General features: G+C 38.9%; 1 protein-coding gene across 1 annotated transcript in view; it reads left to right on the top strand.

Annotated features, from left to right (window-relative positions):
• Window positions 1–20,680, top strand: part of LOC150079132 (annulin-like) — a 156,913-nt gene that overhangs the window by 84,647 nt on the left and 51,586 nt on the right. Inside the window, exon 10 of the mRNA XM_090382964.1 lies at window positions 8,440–8,522. Coding sequence (XP_090239090.1) covers window positions 8,440–8,522 — 83 coding nt within the window. The remainder of the gene's footprint in view (window positions 1–8,439; window positions 8,523–20,680) is intronic.

Below are 20,680 nucleotides of genomic sequence, written 5' to 3'. Positions count from 1 at the left end.
AACACACACATTTCCTGTTTTTTTTTGTCATTTGTCACAGTTCAGTCACTCAGTATGTACTCGGTATGCAACCACAAACATACTACAGCAGGTTAAGATAGTTCAGAACCAACAGTCACTCGTGGGGATAGGGCGGGACAAGAATGTGCCAGCCTGTGTGAACTCAACCCACACACACACACACACACACACACACACACACACACACACACACACACACACACACACACACACACACACACACACACACACACACACACACACACTGTCTACCATATGGACAACTCACCTATTCAATCACTCTGACATGCATACTTAACTACACACTGACATTCTAGCTTCATACACAGCCAGTCACGCACAAACAGTTACTCACATTAGATTTGTACAGGGATTTGTATCAGTTCTTTTACAGTCAGTTTCAGTTATTCACACCTTACACTATTGACATTAATTGTCTCACATGCATATATACTAGTTTATAAACTAGGCTGCAGTCAAGTCACAAATGAGGTTCATCAAGCTGAGGCAAATTACTAGAAATATTTGGCAAAAGATGCAAAAGTAAGCAGCAGCCTTCTTTGCTTTTGTAAAGAAGTAAAGCGGTTGAATCGCATTGGTTCACTAGATATTGATGGATTAACTGTTGATTCTGTCAAGGTACTGCCAAACTGAATGGGAATTTTGCATCTGCACTCACATGTGAGGAATTTTTTAGGGTTGGAGATGCCAGAAGTGAGTCTAATTCTGGTAGGGAGCTAGAAAAGTGAGAGAAAGTGGAGGAGAAATTATTGAAGTTAAATGTAAAAATTGGGACCTGGAGTGGATGAGGTCAATCCAATTACACTAAGGGAGGGAGCAAAAGAGGTAAGCAGACCGTTAGCCATGATTTTGAGAGCATCATTCAGTTTTGGGGGGGGATTGCTTTGGACTGGAGTTACGCAAATATACCTCCAGTTCACAAACAGGAATCAAAGAACAATATGAGTAATTACAGACTTGTTAGCTTAACTTCTGTTCCAGAAACAATAATGGAATCACTGGATAAAGATGTAATGCAAGGCCAACTAGAAGGAATGCAGTTGTACTGCAGTCACAGCATAGATTTGTTAACAGGTGATTTTTTGTGTGACCAGTCTGGTTGGATACTACCACACAGTAACAAAGGAGATTGATGCAAAAAATGATTTTGATACTATCATTACTTACATTTCAGAAAAGCTTTTAATATTGTGCACATAAATGACTGCTATACAATTTGGAGCAGGTTGATTAAGAGAAAGTTGCTGCTATTGATGAAGGGATAGTTGATTGGGAGAAGATAAAGAATGGTTAGCAATGGGCACTGCTCTTCTTGGACTTATGTTATTAGCATTAGCATTAGTAGAGGCATTTGATGCAAGAAAGCAAGCTATGCAGCATCAGCCAAAAAATAAAAAAAAAAAAAATAAAAAAAAAAATAAATAAAAAATAACCACTTTCACTTCACCCCTCTGTTCGTTCGAAATACCCTCCAGCTGAGCCTTAAACTTATTCAGGCTATCAACCTCCACGACAAGGGATGGAAGATACAAAATATGTATTTAAAAAAAATAAATGAGTTACGTTAAAAAAGTTATTTCTGCCAATGGCTTCGTAAAATCTTACAAATTCGTCTGATGACACAGTGCCTTCTTTTTTTCACGCAGAATTTCTTCGTAGCAAGCTAATGATTTTTTTATTCCTTGCTTTGTAGCTATAACGCATTCTTTGTTGGAGTCTATGTTTTCTAAAATTTTTTAAGCCCTTTTCAGTTGAGCTGAGACCTTCTGTCAAGCTTTTTTTTTTTTTTTGGCTGATGCTATATAAACTTGCTTTCTTGCATCATGTGCCTCTACTAATGCTAATGCTAATTTAATTAAGGAAGAACTAGACAAGCTATTGCAGTGGATAGATAGGTGGAATTGATTTTTTTTTGGATAATGCTGTTTTTAAGCTTGCTTTTTTTTTTTTTGTATCATTTGCCAATACTAATACTAATATTAATACTAATTGGAAATCCTTTAAGTGCCACCCTTATATTATTTTATCAATCTTTGTGAAAGTCATTTTAGCACATTTCTCACTATTAATGCTGAGCCCAGTACAGCAGATGAAGTGTTCCTTTTTTTTTTATGACCTTGACTTCACAATTTAATTTACCAGCAGAAACTTCATCCTTTGAGCACATTAAATATATATCATCTGTATAAAGTGAAAGTTTCATATTTTTTATATCTTGGTTTTGAGTGGGTTGATCTATTTTGGGAAATTGAAGTCTCCCAACAATGAAGTAAGTTGTTCTAGATTTTTTTTTTTATTTTTTTTAGCTCTTTCAGTAAATTGGTTAACTGGAGGAGGGAGTTATATCAAAATAAATAGAATATGACTTCTCTTTAATTTCATTTTGGTACATAATCCATCCAAATTATCTAGTAGGCCGTGATTCAGAATAAGGAAATTGTTATGTCTGATGGTAGCAACACCTCCCCCACTGCCTGAGTGGTCCTTGAAAAGTGTGCTAAAGTTTGGGGGGGGGGGGAGAGGTGTTTAACATTATATTCTACAATACACTCATTTTTTTATAAGACTTTGACTGTTTTGAGGGTAACATTTTGTAATTCCTGCAATGGATTTAAGCAATTGTATTCTGTAATTGCTATGACCAAGGATGGGGGGGAAGGAATAGTTGTTGGTGTAAGGTTGGCATTGGCCAGTTCTTGTTATTAGTTATTATGTTATGGTATTCTCTTTTATATTATTTGCAGTTGGATAATGATGTGACAGCTGTTTTGTCATGAGTGCTGAAATGAGGTATTGTAACTGTTAGACTAGTTGATGGTCGTTCGGGTTGAGGACGTCTAAAAAAAAAACTGACTTAGGGAATTGTGACTTGAGACATAGCACAGTTCTTAATGAATATTTTGATGGTTGGACATCTTTGCCTGATGGATTGTTGGATAATGGTAGACAGACTAACGTTGATGGTGTCTATTTAGACTTGTAAATAAATTGTCAGTGTCTTCTGCGTCTTTCTGGGAGCTTGGGCTGTGCCTGGATTGTTTGCTGGAAAAGAATGGGTTTTGTAATCAATGTTGAGGTTTTGTTAGTCTATGGAGCTTTTGGACAATTGGTCATCTGTAAAGTATAACTTGTGGTCTAATATAATAGTTTGTTCTGGTGGTTGGCAAATTATATCAAATGTATGAACACTTTTAGTTTGTTCAACTCATCAGGAACTGTGTCGACTGAATGCCCATGTGTATTGGTTTTGCTCGGATTTATTCTTCTAAACTGTGTTTTGATCGTGAACCCTGTTTTAAGTTGACAACAGGTTGTGTTGTTATTCTTGTGGTCTAGAATTGAGTTAAAAGAGAATTTCTGACTCTGTCTGCAGTTGGCAGACTGGAATAATTGTATATATGTAAATAGCTATGTTGCTAGCTATGCACCATAACACATTGTAGTTTTGGTTTTAAGATTTTTGGGTGTATATATGTAAATAGCTATGTTGCTAGCTCTGCACCATAATACATTGTAGTTTTGGTTTTAAGGTGTATATATGTAAATAACTATGTCCCTAGCTCTGCACCATAGAACATTGTAGTTTTGGTTTTAAGGTTTTACATTGTAGTTTTGGTTTTAAGGTTTTTGGGTGTATATATGGAAATAGCTATGCTGCTGACTGTGCACCATAAAACATTGTAGTTTTAGTTTTAAGGTTTTTAAGGCTGTGTTAAAATTGATCCACTATATGTTTCTTTTCTGTAAACTTTTTCACACTTTTCTCTTATTCAGGTAATGTCTTTTCTTTCTTCCCCTTGCTTTCTGTCCACTTTCATTCCCTTCCATTTCCCGTACTATTCCACCTAAATCCCATTTCCTTTCCTTGGATACCTTGGGGTTCCCAGGCTTGCCTGATAGCCCAGTCAGAGTCTACTTTTTGGTGGTTGATCCTGGCTGCCTCCATGTGGCTTGGGATGGGAGTCAGGTGTCCTCTGTCCCCCTGGCTGCGAAATGCCAGGAGACAGAGGACACCTACATTCAACACATACACTGTACATACCTACACATACGCACACTTGCCGGAATTGGCACTATGTCTTGTCAGATGCATCAGCGGCTTATAGGGGAAACCCTGGAGACCGCCATACCATACAACAAATACTTTAAATTCTCTTTATATTCAACACAAAATCACCTGCAGTTAGGATATTTAGTTTTAAGTTTCCTTGCATGAATTGTAATTGCATGTATCCTTAAAATAGTCTTATATATTTGTCTGTAATTGCCAGAAACAGCATGGGAACTTAGACTGTGTAGTTGCTCTTCTACTGTCTTCAGCTGTTTTTCAAGTGACAACTGATGAGTTCAACTGTTAGTTTTAGTTGTTTTTTTTATTATTCAATCTTGTGTTTTATTGAATTTGTGTGTTCCATGTAACTTCACACCACAGCTGTGATTAGCATTAGCATTAGTAGAGGCGTTTGATGCAAGAAAGCAAGCTAATGCAGCATCAGCCAAAAAAAAATAAAAATAAAATAAATAAATAAATAAATAAATAATAAATATATAAATAAAAATTAACCACTTCCACTTCACCCCTCTATTCATTCGAAATACCTGTCCAGCTGAGCCTTAAATTTATTTAGGCTATCAACTTCCACGACAAGGGATGGAAGTCTATTCCACCAACCAACCAACCACCCGCTGGCTAAAGGCAAATTTCCTCACATCTATCCTACATCTGTCTTTTCTCAATTTGAATTTATGCCCTCTCAGGTGATTATTCTCAGCAAAAGGAAGAATCCCATCAGCACTGAGCATGCTCAAACCATTCAAGGCTTTATACACCTCTATCAGATCACCTAGTCCCCAGACACTGTAATTTGCAAAACTTAAGCCTTTCTTCATAAGAGCAGACCTTTGTTCCATTCACTAATCTTGTTGCCCTTCTCTGTACTCGTTCCAGCATCTCTACATCCTTCTTGAAATGAGGCCTCCAGACCTGTATACAGTACTCAAGGTGTGGCCTGACCATTGCCTTATACAAAGAAATCACCTCCTTATCCCTGCTAGAAAAATTCCTGTATATCATCGACAATACACCATGAGCTACTCTTGCAGCCCGTATGCACTGCTCAGAAACTTCATATCTGCCTGCACAACCACCCCCAGGTCCCTTTCATTCTCTACCACTGTCAGTGTAGTACCACAGAGTTGATACTTTGCTCTGGGGTTGCTGTTTCCCATATGTAGTACTTTACATTTGTCACTGTTAAACTTCATTTGCCACTTCTCAGCCCATCTGCTCAACCTTTCCAGATCCTGTTGCAGCAGTATAGCATCAGCAGCAGCGTCCTTAACAACCCTACCAACCTTTGTATCATCTGCAAACTTACATTAAGATTGATATACCATCATCAATATCATTTATAAATACAGAAAACTATAATGGACCCAATATTGAACCCTGAGGGACTCCACTAATAACATTAGTCCACGATGAGCCGTGTCCATTGATTACCACTCTGTCTTCTCCCCCTCAACCACCCATTTATCCATAGCAGCAATTTGCCTCCAATGCCACACTGCTCCAATTTGTGCAGTCTTCCTAAGATCCAAGTATATAATATCAAAGTTATTCCCTGCATCCAGTTCTTTTGTGACTGCATCATAGTATCCAATCAAATTGGTCAGGAAAGACCCTTAACAAAACCATGCTGTGTCTGAGCTATAACTGAAGTCTTGTCTAGATGATCCGGCAGTGCTTCTTTAACCAGTGCCTCCATTAATTTTCCAGGAACAGAAGTTAAACTAATAGGTCTATAATTACTTGTGTCGCCCTTTTATCCTCCTTTGTGAATTGGGGTCACATTTGCACATCTCCAGTCTATGGGTACTTCCCCTGAGTCCAAGGAAACTCTCATAATTATGGCTAGGGGTTTGCTTACTTCCTTTGCTCCCTCCTTTAATATAACTGGATAGATCCCATCCACCCCAGGTGCCTTTCTTGTATTTATCTTCAACAATTTCTCCTCCACTTTACTCTCAGTTATTACAAGATTCTCTAGCTTACTGCCAGAGTTAAATACACCTCTGGCATTCCCCTTGCTGAATAACTCCTCATGTGTGAATGTCGATGCAAAATATTCATTCAGTTTGTTAGCTACCTGAGCAGGATCATCCACAGTTGACTCATCAATATCAAGTGGACCAATCTGATTCATCCCCTTCCTTCTAGAGTTTACATAAGTAAAGAACTGTTTGCTGTTTTTCTTTGCATCCCTTGCCAAAGATTTCTCGTAATCTGCCTTCGCCTGCCTAACCTCCTTTGTAACTTGGTTACAGATCAACTTGTATCTATCATAGGCTTCTGTGTCATGTGTTAATTTGTATGTATCCCATGCATTTTTCTTCTCTGCCATATGTCTCATTAGTTCATCTGACATCCACTTAGGCCTAAACCTTGAACAATATTTCTTTGTTGGTATGTTAAGCCTAGTAGCTTCCAAGATAAGTTCTTTGAATGCTTCCCATTTTGAATTTGCTGTTGGTAACATCATCAGTTGGTCCCACTGTATAGAATTTAAATACTGTCTCAGTCCATCGTAGTCGCCTTTACGAAAGCAATAACCTTTTCCTTTACCCCTAATGGTAGTTACCTCTTTGAGTAAATCCCACTTCAGCACACTGTGATCACTGCCACCTAGTGGTTCATTTACCTGCAGATTCTTAATGCATGAAGAATCATTACTGATAATGAAATCAAGAGTATTACTCCCTCTAGTTGCCTCCCGAACATGCTGATGTAGAAAACAGTCATCCAATAAATCCACAAAAGCCTTGCTAGTGTGTGAGTGACCAGCCCCCAAATTCCAGTTAATATCTGGGAAATTAAAATCCCCCATTATAAGACTCTCTGATTTACTGGCCCACTCTATTTCCCTGTACAGTTTCTTATTATACTCATCAGAGTCATTAGGCCTATAGTACACTCCTACCCTCAATTTTGATCTCCCAATGCTTATGTCACACCAAACTGACTCGACACTGCACTGTCCAGCAATGTCGACTGGCTTCATTACCTTGGATTTTATGTATTTCTTAACTAATAGCGTAATCCCTCCTCCCTTCCTATCCTGTCTATCCTTTCTGTAGATGTTGTACTCCCCAAATTCCAGTTCTGCATTCCTTATATCTGTGTGACACCACGTCTCTGAAATCCCCACAATATCTGCCTTTGGTGTTTTGAGAAATACCTCAAATTCATCAAATTTATTTACTAAACTCCTAACATTGGTGTACACGCAAGTATACGTGCACCTGTTCTTTTTCTTAGCTACCCTAACACAACCTATGTGTTTATTTGTATCCCAATGATTCCCAGCAGTCTCTGAAATATCCTGCATCTTATTTTCCAGGCTGTGGCTCATTCCAATAGAAGTAGTGCAAGAATCACTTTCACCTCTGCCAGTGGCTACTGTTATTCTATTAGTCCTTGTATCCCCTCCCCAAGCTAACAGTTTTCCGACCCACCTAACACTGCCTCGATAGACATTAGCAAATATTCTTGCACCCTTTCTATTTAAGTGTATCCCATCCCTGTAGAATCAGTCTCTCCTGTTAACAAGTACAGACCAGGCTGAAAAAAATTCTACCCCTGGAGCCCTGCACAATCTTTCCAGGGCCGAATTGATCGACAGGGCTCTCATCATATACTCCCTCCTATCGTGTCTGGGCAGAATTGCAGACACTTTCAAATTCAACCCTAATTCATGGCTTTTTTTCAACAGTGATCTATACTTGTTAAGTAATTCCGCCGGTCTCCTACTCTTAATATCATTCGTGTCAACGTGTACAACTATATCACCTTTTGTGCCCTTAAAAGATGATATCCGCTCTACAACGTCATCCACCTCTGCCCCTGGCAGACATACTCTGGTCCTGTTAGAGAAGCATCTGCCTTCTTTCATAGTCATCTCTCATTTCATCATCCCATCCCATAGTGATTGCTTAATCCTAATAAGGGCCATGTATCTTGTGTGGGCTGAAAAACTTGGAATAGCTCACAGGGAAAACTCTGCTCCCTCTGCCTGAAATGGGCTTACAACAGTCCCCAATTGAGGTCTAAAAATTCTTTCTATAGTTATAGATGGGAATTGAATCCAGACCTTTTCAATGAGTGATAAATGGAAATGTATTGTGTCAACAGAGCTACCTTAGAGGTACATTCCATATACACTTAAAATAGGTTATCTCTCTGAATTCTATAAAAAAGGGTTAATAGGTACTATGTATGGAAAGAATTCAAGTAAATCTCACTGTTAGTAAACGTTACTTCAATAAATGTACTAGGTTTATGAAATATGTTACACTTGGCAAATGAACAGTATTAAGTTTTATCATTTTGTATAATAGAATTGGTATCAACATTAGCACCAAGCAGAGATCAGCGCTGATTAGAGAAGATCTCACAGAGAGTTACAAGCATGAGTTGGACAGTAAGTATACTAAATTTTACATCTTAGCAACAGTATTCTTCATTCTTTCTTATGATAAATAAAATAATTAGGGATAATCATAGCCAAGACCATAGGTTTCTCATGGGCTTCGCTGTGATTAAAGATGTGTACACAAATTTATTAAGAATTTATGCACAATCAGGAAAGGAGAAATGGCTTGTATAAATTTTGGGACTCAAAAAATATGATTAACAAAGCAGCATATTTAATATAGCAAACACATCAATAGATAGAAGCATGGAGGATCTCGCAGAGTGAGATCTTCCTCACTTCGATCTAGTTAAAAGAGTTAGTTGATGATGTGTGGGTGGCATATGAGATGTTTCCCACATGTAGCACAACTCCACTGATTTGTGCTATTAATATATGATGCTCATATGGTTGCTTTCAGTTCAACATATTAAAATTAGGGGATAAAAAGTTTATATTGGTTTATAGAAAGTTTTCTGTTAGCCAGCAAGTTGTTAAGTACTGGAGTAAGTGACCTCCACAGGTGGTTGAGGCTGATGGCTTGCAGAAATTCAAAGATTGGCAGCTATATAAGAAGTGTTATTGGCTAGTGTAGGAAAAACCTAGGGTTATCCTTCATCATTTGATGGCATATACCTAGGTATAGATGGATGGACAGCCCATCCTTAGCTGTCCCAGGTAGGGGGACTAAAGTAACTATAGTTCTCCCCCTTGTGTTCAAAATAATGTGGATTTTTTTCACATGACGATTAAAGTGGTGATTAAAGCTTTAAAGATCTCCTAGAACACTCTTTTAACTCCCTTTTAGAAAATTCTGGGAAAACTCTGCATCCAGGCAAATTAAAGAAAGAAGCTGAAAGGCAGCTATTAGCCATTATCAGAAACACAACCATTCATTTGGGAAAAAAATCACACTACCAGTGTTAAAAAATTCCCATTATAATGAGCTAGAAGTCAAGAAAATAAAATATATATATTTTTTTATGAAAACCCCAAACACAAGAGGTTATTATCAGCCATTTTCAGTCCACTGCAGGATGAAGGCCTCTCCAGCAACTTTCCAGTTCCTTCTGTTTTGAGCACTGGCCATCCATTTACTACCCACAAACTCATGAATTTCATCTATCCATCTCCGCCTTTGTCTTCCAGGTTTTCTTCTAGCTCCTCTTGGATACCATTCTGTTATTTTCTTAGTCCATCTGTCATCATGTCTTCAAGCTATGTGTCCTGCCCAAGACCATTTTAGTTCTTTAAACTATAGAACTAAAATTTGATAAGAATGTCCTTTACTTGAGTTTGCTGCCTAATCCATGTGTTTATCTTCTTATCTAACAGTGTGATTCCCAATATAATTCGTTCCATTCTTTGCTGTGTAGTTCTCAGCGTCTCTTCGATTCTTTTGGTGAGTGCCCAAGTTTCACTTCCATAAGTCGTGGTGGGGAGTATACATTGGTTCATTATTTTACATTTCAGACAAACTGGGATATTGCTCTTCAGTATGTGACTATATTTCCAGAATGCTATCCATCCAAAATTTATTCTTCTCTTGACTTCTAGCCATTCGTCATTATTACAGCTAATAATAACTTGTCCCAGATAAGTATATGACTCCATCTTTTCAATTACTGCTCCTTCAATCATTATTTCCCTTTCTGTGGCATACTTGTTAATCATTACTTTTGTTTTAGCCATATTCGTCTTTAGTCCAAAATCCTTACTAACTGTGCATAACTGATTAAGATTTTCCTCTAATTCTTTGGGATCGTGGCTTATGACCACAATGTCATCTGCAAATCATAAATGGTTTGGGTACTCTCCGTTCATATTGACTCCTTTCTGCGACCAGTCTAATCTTCTGAAAGCTTCCTCAAGGGCAGCAGTAAACAGCTTCGGAGATATTGTGTCTCCTTGTCGAACTCCTTTCTCGATTTTAAATTTCCTACTGTCTTTGTCTAGTCTAATAAAGGAGGTAGCACTCTCATATATTTTCTTCAAAATCATAATATATGGGGTATCTATGCCTTGTCTTTCCAGTGCCCTAAACATTGCCTTATGCTGTATGGAGTCAAATGCCTTTTCATAATCCACAAATGCCAGGCATAATGGTGTTTTATATTCATTTGCTTTTTCCGTTAGCCGTGCTATTACGTGAAGGTGATCCATAGTTGAGAATCCTGTCCTAAAGCCAGCTTGCTCTTTCGGTTGATTCTCATCAAGTATTCTTTCTAATCTGTTAGTAATGACCCTTGTGAACAACTTGTAGATGTGAGATAACAAGCTAATTGGTCTATAATTTCCAATTTCTGATTTATCTCCTTTCTTATGCAGCAAAACTATGATTGCATTATTCCACTGCTTAGGCGTCACACCTTTTCTAATGCACTTTTGAAGAGCCTTGCCAGTTTTTGTGTTATGTCTCTTCCTCCCAATTTTAACAACTCTACACTAACTTCATTTTACCCCGGGGCTTTCTGATTCTTCATTTTCTTCAATGCATGTTCTACCTCATCAGGAAGAATATCTGGTATGTCGTATGTGTTGCTAATTTGCAGTCCATCTTCCCCACTGCTGGCATCATTCCCTCGCTCCTTATATAATTCTCTATAGTAGTCTTCTGCTATTTGAATTATGCCTTCTCTGCTGTTTATAAGTACACCATCGTTATTCTTCAGTTTCAGTATCATTTGTCTTTCTGTATTACTGCTCATGGCTGTTGATTTAAATTCTTTGTTTTCCCTTAATGCTTGTTCTACTTTTCTTGTGTTAAATCTTCTTATGTCCTCTCTGAGTCTTTTTCTAATGGCTTTGCATAACTCAGTATACTCAATTTTCTCCCTGTCAGTGTTTTTCTTCCTCTTCATTTGTCGTCTTCAGTTCATCTTGACAAGTGTTTCTTGACTAATTTTTTCTTCTTTGTATTTTCTTTTCCCTATAGGTTTCTTGGGCTTTATCACTTTCAGAAAGTTATAATATTCCTTGTCGAAAACTTGGTCTTGAGCAGCCTGCAGAAGCTCAAACTTGTTCTTAAGTTCCAGTACGTACTGCTTTTTCTCCTCTTCTGTTATCTGAAAGACCTTTGTATTATTTACTCAAGTCAGTTTTTTCCTTTCCTTTCCTACATTTATATCAAGTGTACATCTTACCATTCTGTGATCACTTCCAACATTTACCTTATTCAGGATGGTAATATCATTCACAATATATCTTCTGTTAGTGAGGATGAAGTTGATTTCATTAGTTGTTAATCCATTTGGACTCTTCCATGTCCACTTTCTGTTCACCCTTTTCTTGAAAAAAAAGTGTTCATTACTGACAGTTCTTGAGATTCTGCAAATTCCACAAGTCTTTCACCAATTCCAAAATTTCCTATAGTTCCCCTTTCTGCGCTGTTTTGTCTTTTTCCAACCTTAGCATTGAAGTCCCCCATAATAATAGTGTAGTGGGTTTTCTGCTCATCTAGAAGACTCTCAATTTCGGTGTACACATCTTCAACCTCTTCATCATCATGGCTCGATGTTGGTGCATAAATCATTATAATCTTTAGCTTGTACCACTTAGAAATCTTGAGTATTAAGTCTTGACACCCTTGGTGATGTACTTTTGAATTCTAAAATGTTGTTTTTAAAATCTTTATGGACCAGAAACCCAACTCCACCTTCACTCCTTTCACTGTTTCCATTGGTGTACAGCAGATTTCAGCCAAACTGATGATATTCCAATTCACATTTTCTAATTCCTTTTCCAGCTCTAATATCCTGTCTTCACCGATGAGTGATCTTACATTATACCAATCCGGCTCTAATATCCTGTCTTCACCGATGAGTGACCTTACGTTATAACAAGCCAAGTTCAGTTTCTGTGCATGGCAGCCTGGTCGTACCCAGAGATTCTTAGCACCCTCTGCTTCTACTCTGATCCTCTCGCTGCCGTAAGAGGGAGAGTGAAAGCAGCTGGGGACTGAGGGCCATTTGTTTTGTTGTGCTGTCATATGCTGGAAGGTTTGGTCTTTTTCTCTTCACGCTGACTAGGCGTCTTGAAGAGAACCACTCTACACGTTCGTTGCCACCTAAGTGACGTAATAGGGCTTACCATCGAGAAGGTGTGCATGAGTGGATTTTAGGGAGGCAGGCCAACCGGACTTCTCCTAAATCTTCTGTAATAGAGAGATATTGGATCCATCAGTGATTTAGGCTGAGTGTCTGATAACACACAGGATACCTGTTCCCCTCTAAGCCCCACAAGAGGTATTAGAACCTATAGTACTTAGTGCCATGCTTGGGTTTGAGGTTAAGAAGACAAAAGAAGATATTTGTTGACATTAGTCTTGAACTTCTGTAGACTGTAATTTTCAGGAAATATGTATGAAGGAAGGTTGTTCCCGAAAATAGCAATTGAATGATTAAATGTGTAAGATGAAAAGTTGGTTCTGTGAGTTTGAAGTTGGACAGTAGTAGTAATAGTAGTAGTAGTAGTGGCATGCGATGCAAGAAAGAAAGTGTATGAGCTTATGCAGCATCAGCCAAAAAAAAAAAATCACACCATTCCCTCCAAATGCCTGTTCAGTTCCTCCTTAAATTTATTCAACTTATTAACTTCCACGACGACAGATGCAAGTTTGTTCCAGCAATTAACCACCTGCTAGCTAAAGGCAAATTTCCGCACATCTATGCTACATCTGTCTTTTCTTAATTTGAATTTATGCCCCCTTAGGTTCGTAATCTGAACAAGTGGAAGGATCCCATCAGAATTCAGCGTGCTCAACCCATTCAAGGCCTTATACACCTCAATCAGATCACCGCGCAGGTGCCTAGTCTCCAGCTACTTCAATTTGCAGAACTTTAGCCTCTCTTGGTAAGAGGATCCCTTCATTCCCCTCTTGTTGCATCTCTGTACACACTCAAGCAAATTGACATCCTTCCTAAGTAAATAGAGGTTGGCTGGTGGTGGCACATTTTTGGATTGTTTTGAGACAGAAAGCGGGAATTATGGAAGCCAATTCAGAAGAACAGTGCCCATGGAAGTATCTGTAGAAACGGCATGCAGCAGGAACAGTGCATCTTTGAGACAGAGAGTAGAGACTCTGTTAGAGATGAGTCATTAATTAACCTAACTGCCCTCTTCTGAATGGAATTTAGAAGCCTGAGAGAGGTTTTAGGGGCACTTCCCAAGATGTGGTAACAATGTTCCATGGTGGGGCAGATTTATGATTTGTACAGAGTGAACAGTTGTTTGGAAGAAAAGTAACACCAAGAGCAAAAGAGAAAACCAAGTTTTCTAGATGCAGAGAAAGAAATATTTGTAATGTGCTTATGCCAAGAGAGATTAGAAGGCAGGGTAATCCCCAAAACAGATATATCATCTTGCCTAGAAATCGAGTGTCACCAAAGATAAGTATAGGAGCAGAAGAATCCTTTTTGTGAGATATAAGACAGGACTGAGTTTTAGTCCTGTCTTATAGATAGGATTTCTGGTCAATGGTAGAAGGTCATTAATATACAAAAGGAAAAAAGTGGGGGAAAGAACTGAACCTTGGAAGACACCAGCATTAGTGGATAAGTTAGAAGACAGCCATCTACCATCACCCTCAGTGAGCAGTAAGAGAGAAAAGTGGATAATCAATTACAAAAAACAGTTGGCAAATCATAAGATGGAAGCTTGTTTAGAAGACCTTTATGCCAAACACAGGCGAAAGCCTTTGAGATCAAGAGCAACTGCTTGTGTTTTACCGAACTTTTCCATTGAATTTGTCCATAAATGGGTAACATAAGCTAATATATCACCAGTGGATCAGCACTGATGGAATCCATACTGGCGATCGTTAATCAGACGGTAGGTTTCTAGGTAGTTTAAGAGTTGGTGGATAATTGATTTCTCCATTACTTTAGAAAGAGTAGAGGTAATTGCAATAGGACGATAATTGGATGGGAGGGATTTGTCACCTTCTTTAGGAAGTGGCTGGATATGAGCAAATTTCAAAGCAGAAGGAAGAACACCTTTGAAATAACAAAGTGAAAAAAGGTGGCAAAGAACAGGAATAAGTTCAGGAGCACAGGTTTGAGAACAAGTGGAGAAATACCATCAAGTTTTCTTAGCATCAAGGTACATCAAATTTCTTTTGACATCCTTTTGATGGAAGACCACAGGAGTTATTGAATGGAGCATGTTGGGAATGGTGGGAAGTGTTTTACTGAGATCATTAATACATGAGTTGGAAGAAAAATGGGATGCTAGCAGGTCAGCTTTATCCTTGGCTGAAGTGACAATAGAACCATCTGGTTTTGACAGAGGTGGAAGCAGAGATGGGTAAAAGTTTCAGCCAATAGCTTTGGCAAGAGACCAGAGTGCTTGGCTACCATTAGGGCAAGAAGCAAGTTTTCTTCTCTTAGCTTGTTCAAAATCTAGTTTGGACTGATTAATAACTGCTTTACAGTTGTTGCGAGTTTAGGTGTACGCAGAAAATGTAACTGAGGAATTGGAAACAAGTCAATTATGATATGCAACATTCTACTCTTGAACAGCCTTAGCATATTTATTGAAAAACCAAGGTTTAGATAAAGGACAAGATTTTAAAGTGGAGTGTAGAATAAAAGCTTCTATTCCTACAAAAATAAGAAGTTTTGAAACAGTAATCTGACCAAGGAAAAGAAGAAAAGAAATCTCACTTTGCATTTTTGTAATGCCAAACAACATGAGGTTTGGAATTGCCATGAGATAAAGGCTCCATTGGAGAAGAGACAATCACCAAGATGTGGTCTGAGGTGCCTAAAGGACCACTCACTTTGACCGTGTACTTAGAAGGGTTGTTTGTGAGAAAAAGATCAAGCTGTTGGCTGTATGGTTAGAATTGTCCGGTATTCTGGTAGATAAATGAACAATCTGTGTGAGGTCATTAGTAACTGCAAAAGCCTCAGCATCTCGACCAGCTGGGTCTGTGTGACTAGAGAATGGAAGCCAGCTGCAGTTGTGAACATCACCAAGGAAAATTATCTGACTGTTGGGAAAATTGGACTGGAGAAATTCAAGTTGCAAAGAGAGGAAGTCAAAGAGCTCCAAGTGATTAGTGGAGTTGGGAGAACGGTAGAGACAACAGATGAATTTGACACAATGAGATAGAGAGAGATTTTAAGCCAGAGAAGATCCAAAAGAGGAGAATTCAAATTACCAAGTCTCTGACAGGGAATATCGGAATGGACATATGCAAAATGCCACCTTTGAAGCGAAAGGAATCATATAGTGAATAATTTGGGCAACTGAGATGAGCAGTAATTGAATCAACTGATAACTGAGATTCTGTCAGAAAAAGCACATGGGGTTTGGCAGACTGCAAGTGGAAATGGATATCATTGAGATTAGAATTGGGACCATGTTGTGAAATGAACTAGGAAGTGTTTGGGAGGTTTAGATCTTTTCGCAGCTTACTCTATTAGTTTGACAATTCATGGTGTATTCAATAGTAAGAAAAATTGGGTGGGGGGAGGGACATACTGTACGAAGTAATGAAATTTTTGGATATGGTGTACACATGGTAAGAATATACCCAGATCCTTGACATAATGTGGCCTCGACAATGCTCCCCCTCCCCCCATACACACTATTCGGACTTCCTCCAGTCACAATCTGGCAGAGTAGAGTAGAGGTAGCAAGATTATACACTAGCTGATCCCCAAGCCTCCTAGAGATTTACCAATAGGTTCAGTCCAGTGTACTAACTAGCTGCCGGCCTGCAAACACCGTTTTAGAGCTATACCCTCGAAATGTAAAGAAGATTGGATCTTGCCATGATGTCCTTCATAACCTCAAAAGACATCAGTCATACTGCATGATGGAAGAGATGGGGAAGGGTTGACTGGAACTTAGCTCTGGAGACTAAACGTAGGTTCCACTCAAGCTTCCAATAAGCAAAGTGGTGGTATTGTACTGGTTGATGAGAGTCATCTACCACCTAGTATTGTCTGGTAGCACAGAGGGGTGGCATTCCTCCATGTGTAGTGGATGCGACACCTTGACCCCTGCTTATGTTGGTTCATACTTGGGTGGTCACCCACTGTGTGCTTGCACATGGGGGTTATACCCAGGATTACTAATAGTCCCACCATCGTGAAGGTGCAAGCAGAGGATTTGCTGTCACAGACCATCTGGACTTCGCTGAAATTGGGTCCACTTGATTTGAGTATCACTCGAATATCAGTTCCATCAGTGTTTTAGACTCCCATATAGCAAGTACAACTTGTCTGGCCTATCTGAGAGATTGTCTGCGACAACCTCAAGGACCAACTATATACAGGGTGATTCATAAGTATGTCAGTATTCTGATGGTTATATATACAAAACATTATAAACTGTAATTATTTCTTATTTATATTTATTTTTATGCAGCTGCACAAAAAATTTAAAGAACAAAAATAAGAAAATGAAGTGTCACCGTTTGTTTGTGACTCAAAGCAACAGTCTGAAACCAAAAAACCTCCATAAGAGTGGCATTATACATATTTATGACTCACCCTATATATAATATATTCCCACACATGAGGGGTTATTCAAATAATATATTCCCACACATGTTCACAAAAGGGGTTTCAAAGGGTGACACAAATAATTATAGACCTGTTATTTAACTTCTGTTCCTGGGAAAATAATGGAGTCACTGGTTAAAGAGCTGATACAGGTTTAACAATGACAAATGTAAAGTACTACATATGGGAAACAGTAACCCCAGAGCAACGTAACAACTCTGTGGTACTACACTGACAGTGGTAGAGAATGAAAAGGACCTGGGGGTATTTGTGCAGGCAGATATGAAGTTTTCTGAGCAGACCGTCTACTCTTGCAGATGGTCTGCAAGAGTAGCTCATGGTGTATTGTCGATGATATATAGGAATTTTTCTAGCAGGGATAAGGAGGTGATTATTTCCTTGTATAAGGCAATGGTCAGATCACACCTAGAGTACTGTATACAGGTCTGGAGGCCTCATTTTAGGAAGGATGTAGAGCTGCTGGAACAAGTGAAGAGAAGGGCAACAAGATTAGTGAATGGAACCAAGGATTGCTCTTGCGAAGAAAGGCTTAAGTTTTGCAAATTACAGTGTTTGGAGTAGGCACCTGCAAGGTTACCCGATTGAGGTATATAAAGCCTTGAATGGTTTGAGCATGCTCAGTGCTGATGGGATTCTTCCTCTTGCTCAGAATAATCACCTGAGAGGGCATAAATTCAAATTGAGGAAAGACAGTTGTAGGATAGATGTACGGAAGTTTGCCTTTAGCCAGTGTGTGTCCTGCAATCCAGTCTAAACATCTCTCTCTGTAACATGAATTTATGGCCCCTAGTTCTAGATTCATTTATAACCGTGAAAATGTCACCTGCATTCATTTTTGATTCTCTGCAACCCACATATTAGAAGTCTTTCCTCATATTGATGCCCTTTTGTCGATCTCACCAGGCTAGTTACCTATCTCTGAACCCTTTCAAGAAGCTCAATGTTTTTTTTTTTTAGGTGCAGTCTCCACTTGTGAACACAGTATTCCAAGTGCGGTCTAACAATAGCCTTATACAGGGCGTCTCAAAAATACACAGCATAATTTCAGGAATGAGTTCCTCATATGTAGACAATAAAAATATTTTATATCAATATAGTTCCGGAAATGCATGGTTCCCGAGTTATTAACCGGAATGTCTTATCACCCGCAGGCAATTTCCTTCATCACAAGGTACTGACAGAATCTGGTGGTTTTTCATTTCGACCATGTACTCAAATCAGGAGCAAGCGGATATGCACTTTATATACGGTTTGGCGGATGTCATTGCTCTGGAGGCTCATTGTTTGTACCACAAAAAGTTCCCAGAACGAAAATGTCCAGACAGGAAAACGTTTGAAGGTATCCATTGCCACATTTGTGAACATGGGACCTTTACACCTCATGCTGCCGACAGAGGATGGCCAAGGTCTACCACTCCTGAAGTAGAGGAGGAGGTTTTGGATGTTGTGCATGCCACTCCTGGAATCCACACAGAATAGCGCAACTGGCTGTTCAACGTTCGACTATTTGGAGAGTGTTGCGAGAACACCAACTGTATCCTTACCATCTGCAACGGGTATAGGCCTTGTCTCCAGCAGATTACCCTGCACAAGTAATGTTCTGCCAGTGGTTCTTGCAGCAGTGTGGTACAACTCCTCACTTTCCTGCCTTAGTGATATTCACAGATGAAGCACAGTTCACACGAGACAGAATCCAAAACTTTCACAATCAGCATGTATGGGCTGAGGAAAACCCACATGCAATTCTTCCATCACATCACCAACAGCGGTTCAGCCTCAATATCTGGGCAGGTGTTTTTGGTGATAAGTTAAGTTCAGTCCCATGTACTTCCAAACAAACTCACAGGGCAGGCGCACAGAAACTTTCTGGAAAACAGCATGCCTGATTTCTTGGACGACACGCCACTGATCATTCATCAACAAGCACACTTCATGCACAATGGCGCTCCTGCACATTTCTGCCACCTAGCCTGCAATTACCTGAATCAAAGGTTTCCTGGTCGGTGGATAGGTAGAGGTGTACCAACTGCCTGGCCTCCGTGCTCACATGATTTAAACCCACTAGATTTTTTCTTGTGGGGCCATTTAAAGTCATTGGTGTATTCGACTCCGGTAGCTGATGTGGAAACTCTCTGCAATCGAATTGTGGCAGGTTGTGAGACAATACGAAACATGCCAGGAATTTGGCATCATCTTCGCGAGTCCATGAGACATCGATGTGAGGCCTGTATTCAGGCAGAAGGTGGACATTTTGAACAATTACTATAAGATAATGTGAACAGTTAAGTGTCATAGACAGACCTTCAAAACTAGGAAACCAAGCATTTCCGGAACTATGTTGATATGAAATATTTTTATTGTCTACATATGAGGAACTCATTCCTGAAGTTATGCTGTGTATTTTTGAGACACCCTGTATAATGGGATTATGACATCCTTATCTCTACTAGCAAATGTTCAATAAATCATCAATAGGACCAAAGGCCTTCCTTCAACCTGTCTACAATGCTTGGAGAACTTCATGTCTGACCATATTGTAATTCTCAAGTCCCTTTCTTCCACTATTGACTTTAGTTCAACTCCATCAAGTGTATAAGATATTTTGGGGTTACTGTTCCCCAGGTGTAAGACGTTGCTCTTTGCTGGATTAAAGCATAGCTGTCACTTTTCTAACCATCCCTGAAGTCTGTCTAGGTCACTCTGAAGAAGCTCTGCTTATCTGTGATCATTAACTACTCTACCAATCTTTACATCATCTGCAAATTTAGACATCACACCCTCTATCCTCATCAATGTCATTTAAGAAAATCAAAAACAACAGTGGTTCCAATACTGATCCTTGCGGAACCTCACTTCAGCTAAGGTAAAGAAAGCCAACACGAGAACGACGAGAAACGTCGGATAACTTACGTGGAAAATTAGTTTCCCGACACTGGACTCCAGTGCTGCTCGCTCAGTAAACAGACAGTAGGTGTTATCAGTCTGGAGCCGAAATCGAGACAGATATATTGATTGACAGATAAGTGTGGCAAATGATGAAATGATTGGTGGTGGGCACGACAGACAAGCTATTGTGTAGTCATTGGTTGGCATTATAATGTGTATTTATGAGTAAAGAACAGTGCATAATAGTTTTGTGTTGAACAGTAAACAGGTAATAGTAGCAATGAATCTTTTAAAGATGGAAGAAATTTGTAAGGAAAATAAAACATTGGTTGATTTTTTTATGAAAACTAAATTAATAAAAGTTTCGTTCTGTTCATTTTTTTGTTCTTCATTATTTTTTTTTCTCATTATTAAAAGCAGATTTTTGGAGTTCATGAGTGTTTTTACTATATTGTTGATTTAGCTTTGGTTACGAAAAAAGGAAAAGGTTTCTTTATTTTTCGTTATATTTCATAGCCTGACCTTAAATGGTAGGTTAGGAAATAATAGAAGAGGTTTCCTTATATTTCGTAACCTAAACTTAAACGTTAGGTTAGGAAATAATAGGAAAAGAAAGAAAGATTCTTTATATACAGTGGATTCTGGTTATTTGGACCACTGGTTAATCGGGCAGCCGTTTATTTGGGGCAAACCTTAAAAAACAGAACCCAATCGAGAAAATAGCCAGGGTTTACTTTGCTTAATCAG

Source organism: Mastigoproctus giganteus, chromosome 10 (genome assembly GCF_048544385.1).
Source record: "Mastigoproctus giganteus isolate SK-2022 chromosome 10, ASM4854438v1, whole genome shotgun sequence".
NCBI lineage: Eukaryota > Metazoa > Arthropoda > Arachnida > Uropygi > Thelyphonidae > Mastigoproctus > Mastigoproctus giganteus.
This window is presented reverse-complemented; position numbering and strand designations above follow the sequence as displayed.